Here is an 11,039-nt window from a genome sequence, read left to right on the forward strand (position 1 = left end):
ACAGTTAGATATGCATAGAAAGACAATTGCAAGTGCTTTTTGCTGTGGTGTTATACAAGCACCTAAAGTTTTCCTGTATTTTCAGTTTAACTTCTGTTTCTTTTCCCAGGCAGCAACCACATCATTTCTCCTTAACCAGAGTGCCAGAGCATTTGGAATTTAGCCAGCATCCTAGAGTTTAGTAGAACTAGTCACAACATGATCTTGCAAGCATAGTAACTTTATTTCCTACTAAAAAGGCTGTTGAAAACATGTATATTGCTACTCCAGCCTTAGTATTACAGATTTAGTGAGCTCTTAGGTTTTTTTCCCAGGAAGAACAAAACCTCAAGTATTGTAAACTGTCTTAGTGCATGTATTGTGTTTGATTCACAGAAGAGCTTTTAAAGTGATTTGCAGTATTAACTATAACTACTGCCATGCATGTTTGGGTTACAGAATGGAGATGGCACCATTGACTTCAGAGAGTATGTAATTGGTTTGTCTATCCTTTGTAACCCAGCCAACACAGAGGAGACTATTCGGATGGCATTTGAGGTAAGTTCAATTTAGTGTAAATCTACAAACCTGACAAATCAACACTGACTGTAAGTCTGTTAGCTTTCAAATCATAAGTTTATAGCTTCAATCTGTTATGCAAATGTGAGTAATTCTCTTAAACCAATTGACATTTAGAGTGTGAAAGGGAGGGGAAGAATTGCAGGCATCCTAGGGAAGGGTTTCAAAAGCCATCTAAAGGCACTAATGAATATGTAACTTGGCAGGCTAACTCCAAAAATGATTCAGCAGCACTTGTAGTTTTTTTGCCTGAGATTTTTTTCTGCTGTGATTCTTCAATGTCACAATAGATGGAGTAATATCCTCTTGTGGGTCAAGCTTCACTAGAGTCATTGTTCTTAACAAAGAGGAGGAATAAAAAAAAAAAATCAAGGGCTGTTCAGGACTGGCACATTGAAAACTGGGCTGCATCTAAGAGCTGCTGGCTCGTCCTCTGGTGCCCTGGTAGTACAAGCAGTAAAGGAGTAGTAGCTCCTTTCACATCTCAGGTACATGCAGGCAATACATGCCCATGCTGTGAATCCTTGGCTCTTTTTTTAGTAGCTCTGACACAGATCCAGTTGTTTTACTGGTCTTATGGACTGTATTGAACAACATATTGAGATGCCACTCATGTTCATTGTAAGCTGGATGCTTCCTAGTACTGATGCACACTTGGGAAGTACCAGAGATTTTTTGGTAATCCATTATATCCACTGGCTTCTTTTCAGATAAGCACTAGAGCTTTTCAAGGTGATTTGTTAATTTTTGGGGATGTTTTATCAGTACAGATTCCAATGAAGTAGCAAGCCTAGCAGCTATTGTTGCTGTTCCATTGTGTTGTTTCCTAGACTGTACTGTTCAGTATGTTAACAGGTGTGCTGATTATAAAATTGGTAATTTTTTTTAATTTCCTGTTTCAGCACAAAACAACTTGTTTAGCTGGTAAAAGCCTGCTTCAGTCTAAAATGGAACTGTGGGTTCCTTTTGCTACTTGTTTTCTGTGCCACTAAATGTCTTTTCTTTCACAATGGCAAAGTTTGCCTGTAGCAAGTATTTAAGAATTACAGCCATCCATCCCTTGTATTTCTCCAGGGGTGATTCATAGCAGATGGTTACTGTCACTGCACTGGGCAGGATGGGATGATCAGTGTACATCAACTGCCTGCATTCCAGGAACCAGAATTCCTTGTTAATTACAATTAATTCCTTAGTGAGTGATCAATCACATACACTAAAATTTAGTTATGTCAGAGAATAAACTACGATAGCAAGTTTAATCTGACAGCAGATGTGCTATAACCTAACAAAAATGGAGACTAAAACCAAAGATGTTGCAGTATAGACTGGCTGAATCCAGGAGACTCTTAGCATAGCTCATGGTGACAATAAACACACATCTTTGTTTGTGTTTTACCCGTTTTGTATTATTTTTATCAGTGAACCAGTGCTGTGAGGTTTGTTTGTTCGTTTTGGCAGAATGTTCTATTCCCAGCTATAGCATGGACATTGCACTGCAAAGTGTCTGCTTAGTCTTATTCCAGGCTCTTCAAATCCCAGACATTGCTCACAGAGCTGCTGAGTGCTAGAAAGGCACAGTGGGCGGCTAATGTGCACAGAGGGTTCATAGGCAAAGTGATGCCAAAGTATTTCTACACATTTTGTCTCTTCCAGCTCTTTGACATGGATGAGGATGGCACTATAACAGAAGATGAGTTTGCTTCTATCATTCAGTCAGCACTGAGGCTGCCTGAGCTTGATGTTTCTGTGCTCTTTAAAGAAATAGATGCAGATGAAACTGGGAAGCTCTCCTATGGTAAGTTACATCCTTTTGTTAGAAAGAATTCTCTGATAGTCATATTGACAGGAGTTTCCTTTTTTAATTCCCTCAAATTCCCTCATTGTTCTCATACCTTGTTTCTGGGGAGAACTGTTGAAGCACAGACTGAGACACTTTGTGTGATATTCCTGTGTTTTCTTAGAGGGAACTAGCCTGAGACCAGCTTCAGTAAAAGAAGCAGGCACTGAAATTTTCTTTGATTCTGTTGCTGCACTCTATCTGTGTTTTTAATGTTTTTCAGAGGAGTTCAAGAACTTTGCACTCAAGCATCCAGAATATGCTTCATTGTTTACTACCTACATAGATCTGCAGAGACACCAGTTAGGTATGTTTGAGGAGCACGACACTGAGCCACCAGCCCTGGTCTCAGAAACAACACCACTTGCAAGAAATAAAGTCTGTCCAGAAAACAGTGAAGATAGCTCAACTACCTCTGACAAAAAGGATGACTGAGAAGAGTTAAATAATTCAGCTCTTGAATTCTACAGAATTTTTTTCCCCAGCAATTCATAAGCACAACTGATGTAAAGCAGAGATGCAAGTTACAACTTAAAAAAAAAATCTGGGGTTTTTTTTTTGTTTGGTTTCTTTTTTTTTTTTTCATATCAGAAGGAGTTATTCCTGTTTGATTGGAAGGGAAAAACCACTGTTCAGTCCTTAATGTCAGTATCACGGTACTGGGAATGTTGTTCAGTGTCTTCCAAGTTCATGCTTCCACAAAAGTAACAGGTGTGCTAAGAGGGGTACAAGGCTCCAGCACTGCAGTGATCTCTCAGAATGGAGGCTGAGGAGTCCACTTGTCTCAAAACAAGTGGTATTTTTGGTGCTGCTCAATTCCTCTACATCCCCAACATGACTTAAGGGAAAAAAATTATGCTGGTGTGTTCTAATTTGCAATATCACTTAGCTATTCTCAAGTTTCTGAAACACATAAATGAGTTACAGGAAGCTGAGAATTTAAGATTTTGTTTTTTGGCTGTCCTTAGATTGCCCTTAACTACTTGGGAACCAGAAAGCCTGAGCTTCTGAACAAGACATGCTGGTTCAGTCATGTTAACAAAAACCACTTTAGGCCTAAAGGCTGGTGGCAGATGGAAATGGCTGCACTTCTAACAACAAAAAACAAATTGGAATTCCAAGATAGCAGCTTACAGTCTAGAGGAAAATGCAGTCAGTAAGACCTAAGAATTAATAGACTATTTCAAAATAAATAACATGTTGTTTACAGTAACAACTGTTCAGGATCACATTGGGAGGAGCATTTCAAACTTCAGCATATTTTTTTATTCTTGCAATTATCAACAGAGGAATGTGACCTTGTTCTGCAAAGCTTGAAAGGCAAATATGCTGTCCAGCCATAGTTCTAGTACTTAGTATCTATCTAAAGCTGTCTCCTAGAAACCATATTTGCATTACTGTGCCATTACTCAGTGTTTTTGGGGCTTGGTTCAAAACCAAGCTCTTTCTAGTCAGAGATTTGAATATATTTTGCCTCAGTCCTCTCTACTGCACTGGAAATTGGGCCTTTACCTTTATCCATCCTTTATCTGAATGCACTTTATGCAGTATTTAAAATGTATAGCTATTTAGGCAAATACGTCTCAATAAAAACTTGGAAGGGATGAAAGGAGAAGATATTTTCAAATTAAGACTGAGATGAGCAAAGCCTAGATGGTCTAGTACCAATAATAACCAACTTCCAGCAGGTTCTCTTGTGTGAAATAGTAACCTCTGCCTCTAAGTTATTGCTTGCAGTCTGGCCACAAGTTCATTGCCATGTTTTACTTTCTCTGTTTATAATTGTGCCTCTCCTGATGTTTCATGTGCTTAAAATAAATATATATTTTTTGAAAGACTTTACTTGAACAGCTGAGTCTTTTTATTTTTAGTACAGTGGGAAGGGTACTTGGTCTACCATAAGGGGCTGGGGGGAGTTTCCATTAAATCATGCTTAAGGTGTCTTACCTTGATAAACTCAGTGCAGCCTGAAATTGGCATTTTCAGTTCCTTGTATGGTGGCACTTTGCTTTATGGTAGGACTGGAAGAGCAGGACAGGATCAATACTCTTCCAAAGATTTACTTCTGGTGACTACCTTGACAAGAGGGATTATGATAAAGGGTCTGCAAATCCGTGGGGAGAGAGTGCCATTTTTTGATGGAAAATAAGGTGTCACCGTTTACATGTAAAATGAGTGACCTCAACCACAGCTGAGATGTAACAATCATGGCTTTGAGTATTGTGAACATTAGGAGAGCATTTTCTCCCAATTGGAGAAGGAGAAACAGGAATACAGTTAACTGGAATACACGTTAATTCTTAGCAAGGATGCTTTTACCTAGCATGTTAACCAAAGTCTCAGCTTTTCAACCAGCAGTAATCTCTTCAAAGATAACTTCTATTCCAACCAGTAAGAAAAAGATGGGTGGGCAAAGATGACAAAGGAAAGCACTTCAAGATCTTAGGATGCAAAGGCTGGTGAATCCACACACTCCTACTGAATCCAGCCACGTTCAGCAGCAGGAGCTGTGCTGTCCAGTAGCACAGCACGTTTAGAGATTTTATAAAAATCTGCAAGTCACACAAGCCCTTTGCACTTAACAGCTAAAAATATTATGTGTATAAATCTACCTATCCCTGTAGTTAGAGGAAAGGCCACAAATGGGTTTGGTATGTAGCAGTGATTCAACCACGCTCTGAAGAGAAATTAGCTAAACACTAGAGACACTAACTCAATATACACACATCTGCTGGGTGTGCGGGAAGGGAATACATTAATTTCTAGGCATCATCGTGCCTCAGGGAGCTTTTAAAAGGACCAAACTAAAAGCAGTCTGCAATAAACAGGCATTACATTAAGTAGTAGAGCAGGAACTAAACAGAAGGAGAAGGTTAAAAATACTAAACAGAAAATGGCTCTCAATCAGGCATTGAGGGATGACACCTTTCTGCCTCTGACTTCCTGAGGTGTAAATTCATGAGTCTACGGGCTACTTTAGGATCGCTGTGAGTCCTGCACTGCAGGAAGGATATTTGGCCCCATGCCACCATAGAAAACATCATTTATTGAATTAGCACTTCTCTGTCTTGCTTTGACATGGATTTGATGATATGTCCTTCATGAATACAAAAATAATACACTTTAAAGTGTGCAGAAGCTCCAGCAATCTTAACACAGGCAAGACTCAAACAAGGACAAGTCTATTACAAGAGGGAAACACAACTTATTCACAGAGTACAGGCTCATGGGATACTGTTATCCATGAGGTTTGATAACTATATATGCTATGAATAAATCTCATTTACATTTTTTAATCTAGGCTCTTGTTTCTGAACACATGAAAGGCAATGCTGGGTCACCTAGAAAAGTGAGCCTTCTTTGTACACCCTGGAACAACAAAGACACAAATACTATAAGTTTAAGGAAGGCAAATTAACAGAATGTCTGCTGGCCACACCAGAGGTTGATTTCTGAGACAAAGATCTTTCAATCCAAGAAAATTAAAATTTTGTACATCCTTTGCTGCTTCAGTGTTACTGCCTAAATAAGTGGAAACAGAGATGACACATCCAGGTTTCATGTCAGGTTATACCTCTATAAGATCTGGCACTAAACTGCCAAAATCACATAATTCCTGGCTGGTTGCTGTCCATCAGATCCATGAGGAGTAGTAACACTCAGATGGAAAGCATCTGAAAATGGCTCTCCTCACAGTCAATAACTGGGCAGCACCAATCAGAGGCACCAAACCATCAGGGACTGCTGCTCCTGAACTCTTGTGCTCATCTGCCTCACAACAAGTGAGGTGCCAAATCATATTCCTCAATAATCCTGTGAGAGTCACATCCTCTTCCTCATCAGCTTGCTCCATGGCACGGGGATGCAGAGGAGGCAAAGCTCTGTGATTCCTGAATGGTTTACAAGGGAAGCTGCCCAGCAGCTGTGTGCTCTGCCCATTCTTCCCTCCTCAATACCCCAGCAGGACTAAGAGCCCCAGGAGTCCAGCCAAGGGTTGGGTTGTGTGACAGCTCTATTGACCATTCATGGAAGAGCTGCTCAGGGCTGCTTGGCCATATCTGCCATCTCCCTTGCAATTCCAGCTAAAACAAAGCATTCCCTGGGTATCAGAAGTCTGAGAACCATTTGTCAAGACCTTGCTTCTATGGTGGTCAGCCCACCAGGGGCCTGTTCCTGGGTGATTCCCCAGGCACCATACCAGTGCAAATAAATACACCATTCTGCCTGAGCAGGCTCCTCTTGCATAGGTGCCAAGAGCTACTCAGAGCCTGTGGATGTGAAAAATCAGGGCCTGAATCTTAGAAACTAAATGTAAAAAATGTCCCTACATATACAAACACACCCACACTGGACAGTGCTGGGAACTGTTTGACCACAGCCTTCAGCAGGGAATGCAGCCTGAGATTTCATGCTGAGGATTACACAACTCTCACTTTGACAATGCCACCGGAGAAATTCTAAGGAAAGGCTTGGGAAGTTGGTAGCTACACACTGTGTGATTTGCTGGAAGGTTGGACTCTGGTCAGTGCCCTTTGGCTTACCTTCTTCCCTTTTGTTTCACATCTCTCGAAACAACCTACCTTTCTCTCTGCTTTCTCCCTCCACATTTCCACCTCAAACATAGCTACCACCGTAAAAAGTTATATTCCACAATGATTAAAGTTAAATTTTAATATTAAAACATAAAAATTACCCAGTCTGGTGGGATTCAGGGGCACATGCAGTATTCAGGTAGCTACTTTTACTGGTCTGCAGTAAGAGCAAACTTGTCAAAGGTTGCAAGGGATTTTAATGACATTGAATTAATTAATTTTAAATCTTTACTCAATGAAATAACATTTATTAGACTGACTAGCAGTAGGGAGACGTTTGTCAGCAGTGCTTAAGTTTGCAGACTCTCTGTTACTATACATAGCCAGAGAGGCAGAAAGTAAACATCTTATAGGATTAGCAGCTATGTTCATAGCTGAGATGAAATTTGAACATTTCATTAGTATAAGATTAATTCTGACATTTCATAAAGCCAAAATGCAAACAATAAAATGTGTCTGATATAAATACAGTATGCAGCACTTACTCAGATAAAGTTCAAGAAGCACAGCAGGTTTAGTGCCATGACAAAGGAAATACAGGAGGGTCATTTAAGGACCCAACTTCTGCTAAGCACTTCAGTGTATGCTTAATCCTGTAGGTATCAACCAGATGCTTTGTACTTCTCAAAAGCAGAAAACAATACTAATAATCAGAAAACAGGAAAACTTTCCATGGCTAGTTATTGTAAAGATGCTGAGAACTGCATCACCATCATCAAGAATACAATAGCACAACTGATTAAATTTTATTTATTATGGCTTGACTGGTGAGACTTCAGAGACACATGACAATGTTATAATAGAAAATACTTCATTACCTTGGCTAAGCACTACTTTTAAAGCCCCTTCTTGCTGCAACAGGTTGAAAGTAAATATATGCCCCTCCTCTATTCTCATTTCATGACTTTTCTTGGTTTTCATGCTATTACATGCTTTACCATGCTGATAATAAATCGATATTAACTTTTTTAATCAATATTAGCTTTTATTACAACTTTTATTCCAGGAAATAATCAATTGAAAATTTTCCTTTCAAGACTGAAAATTATATGTTAAAAAGAGTTCAGGCAAGGCTCACCTCTAAAGCTGCAGCTGCATGTGCATTGCTTTGTTCTATACTGGGCATGGGTAAGAGCATTCATCTCATCATGGAGTGAGCATTCACTAAGTTCAACTTGTCATTAAAACCTCCACAAAGGAACAGTGCACAGCCTTGCCCATCTAATCCATTGCTCAAAAATTTCTGCTGTTAAGAAAGGTTTTCTGCTGGTCTAGCCTGAACACTTTTGCAGCTGAAGTGCTGTGTTCACCTTGCTCAAGGAGAATGGATTAATTTCTATTTTTCTGCTGGGTAACTATTTATAACTGCACATACCTATATCCAGATCTTATCATCCTGCCTGTTTCACTCTTGCCTTTCCCATCCTTTCTTGAGTCAAAAAGCAAAATCTCTTTCTTTTTTTCTTCATAGGTTGCCCTTTCTAGACTACTGATTATTTTCATTTAGGTTCTCCAGAGAGAGAAGCTCTCAGCTTCAGCTCCAGACCTACAATTCCTCAGAAGACAAGAAGACTTTCTGTTGTTTGTAGTCAATGCTCCTGCTCATACACACCCAGTGCAAAGCTTGGCTTTTTAAAAACAACACAGCATTGCCCACTGCAGAGCTATCTCTGATCCAGTGAACTGCTCCCCCCTTTCTCTCTTCCTACAGCTGCTCATTCCTGCCCACTGCAGTATCTTAGTTTTATCCTTATGGAATTTAAAAGACCAGTTTATCAATAACATTTTGATCAGCTCAAATTATTGTTAAAAAGAGCTTTCTTATTTTAAAAAACCCTTTATTTCCCTTTTGTTAAGGACATAATCTTCCTAAAACTTCACTAAGCATCTGACAGTGCACTAGAAGCAAAGCTTCTGCAGATTAGAGAGACACGATGAAAGAGGCTATAAATGTTCAAAAAGAATAATTTCCTTTTCAAAGGTAAACATCAGCCTTGCAGACAAAGATAAGGCCAAGTGAACAATTAGATACACAAGTCTGTGTTTCTGCTCATATCTCCTGATATCAAAAATTGCAGGGAAATCCAAAGTGTTTTCTTAAACCGTAAAAAAGAAATGAACAGGAAAAAGTGTAGGAGACTAGAAGGAGTCATGCCAGAGCTGCCAGCAGCTCTTGGAAAAGCTGTTTTCCTCAATGCCGGAAGTCTTTGAAACAGGAGATAACCAGCCAGGAGCTGCAGGAGCCATTCAAAGCACAAATCATTTCTAATGTTTACATTTTGCCCACTGGCCTTTCAAATGAAAGCATGCCAAATTCCAAAATGTTATTTAATCACGTCCTTAACAGCCCATCTCTTGTAAGAGAAGTGTATTGTCAGTACACACAGTGGGGGCAGAAACAGTGTCACTGTCACCTGTGTGGTTTAAGTTCAGGTTTGAACTAAAATTAACTCAAAGCTGCACTAAACTTAAAACAGCCTTTGAAATAAACACAGGCAGGAGCCATTCTTTTTACCTTTGGTATTACCAAATCTAAGGCAAAAGTCCATGCTTTATATAGTGCAAACTTCTCTTTTAGTAGAAAAGATACTTGAGGGACCAAAGAGAACCAGCCCTTTGGGCAACAAGCACTAGGAGACACCCTTGACAATACTCTCCATTATTATTCATATTATTAAAATGACCTTTGCAGCTTAAGCAGAAGAAATAGCTATTGAAGTACTGTGTAAAGCACTTAAGGGTAGTTTCCACCTTTCCTGGCTATTTAACTGTTTATAAATAGACAAAGAAAAAGAAAGCAGCTACCCTGCCAAAAGTTGCAAAGGAGAGCACTGGTATAGCAAAGAGAGAAACTCAAGAGTTCTGACTCGTTAATTACCTATGGGCACTCATGGTGTTCCAAACCCTGCAGTCCATTTTTTGCTTTAACACTCCCACTATTTTTTTTTTCATATGCAAGAAGGTGAATTCAGCATCTGACAACGAAAAGCACAGATAAAACAGATTTGACATTGTGATGCATTTAGACTCTTTTATCATCTTTTTCCCTATCAAAATACTTGTACCTCTAACCTACAGCTCTCTCTGACTTGCTTGCTCTCTCTGGGCATTTTTGTGACACCAAGCCTGACTTTTCCCACCATGACTCAGGGACACCGAGGTGCAAGGGAAAGAGATCTCAGCTCTCTGTACAGTCACAGGGGCACAGCAGCAAGCTCTGGCCCAGCAGCCAGGTCAGTGTCTGACCTTCTGGTGGAGCCTGTCTGTCTCCATTTACTCTTCTTCCAGCCTAATGTGAACAATTTCACAGCAGACAAAAAACCCCTCCCCTCCACCTAATCTCTTATTATTTTCCCTAGTGGAGTCCATCTAGCTTACATCAAAGAACTGCTCTCATTAAGCCATTGTTTTATAAATCTGCTAATATTTTTCCTATCCATAATACAGAAGACACTGCTGATAGAAATATGTCAACAGGAAGACAAACAGGCAGCATTTGACATGCTATTAGTCTGAGTCTGGGTGGATAAATAAATCATGGGTCACATATTCACAAGGGGGAAAACTCTGTTTATTTCCACTGGATTTATTACGCACACATCTCCCATACAGCCCGGTGACAAAACACACCCCACACAAAAGGATGTCACAGTGTACCCAAGAAAGGACTATTGATGCAACCAGGACAAAGTATTCTCTCCTTAGGAAGGGCTTCAGTCTCTTGGGAGTACATCACACTGGTCACACAAAATAAAGACAGCTGGAAGTGTCCTTCAGCTGTATCACTGTATATGGCAGGGTAATTCATCAAGGCTGAATCATTCCTAAACACTGGATGTTTCTCTGGAAGTTATTTGTTCTATAAGTGCAATAATTATTAAGTATTTCACCCCTTTCTTTAGAATATTGCAAATTCCCACACTATTCTTAAATGAAAAATATATGCTGATCCAGTCTGATTCTGAATCAGGCCTACCCAAAAGTGTAGCCCACCAACTCCTAAATGAGAAAACACAAAACAGCTTAATGATGTTGTTAGCCATCTACCTACA

General features: G+C 39.7%; 1 protein-coding gene across 1 annotated transcript in view; it reads left to right on the plus strand.

Moving 5' to 3' along the window:
• LPCAT2 (lysophosphatidylcholine acyltransferase 2) overlaps positions 1–4,243 on the plus strand; it is a 28,142-nt gene extending 23,899 nt beyond the window's left edge. The window contains exons 12-14 of the mRNA XM_059857121.1: positions 439–537; positions 2,212–2,353; positions 2,619–4,243. Coding sequence (XP_059713104.1) covers positions 439–537; positions 2,212–2,353; positions 2,619–2,830 — 453 coding nt within the window. The 3' untranslated portion in view covers positions 2,831–4,243. The remainder of the gene's footprint in view (positions 1–438; positions 538–2,211; positions 2,354–2,618) is intronic.
• The last annotated feature ends 6,796 nt before the right edge of the window (positions 4,244–11,039 follow it).

This window comes from Haemorhous mexicanus, chromosome 12 (assembly GCF_027477595.1).
Source record: "Haemorhous mexicanus isolate bHaeMex1 chromosome 12, bHaeMex1.pri, whole genome shotgun sequence".
Classification (NCBI taxonomy): domain Eukaryota; kingdom Metazoa; phylum Chordata; class Aves; order Passeriformes; family Fringillidae; genus Haemorhous; species Haemorhous mexicanus.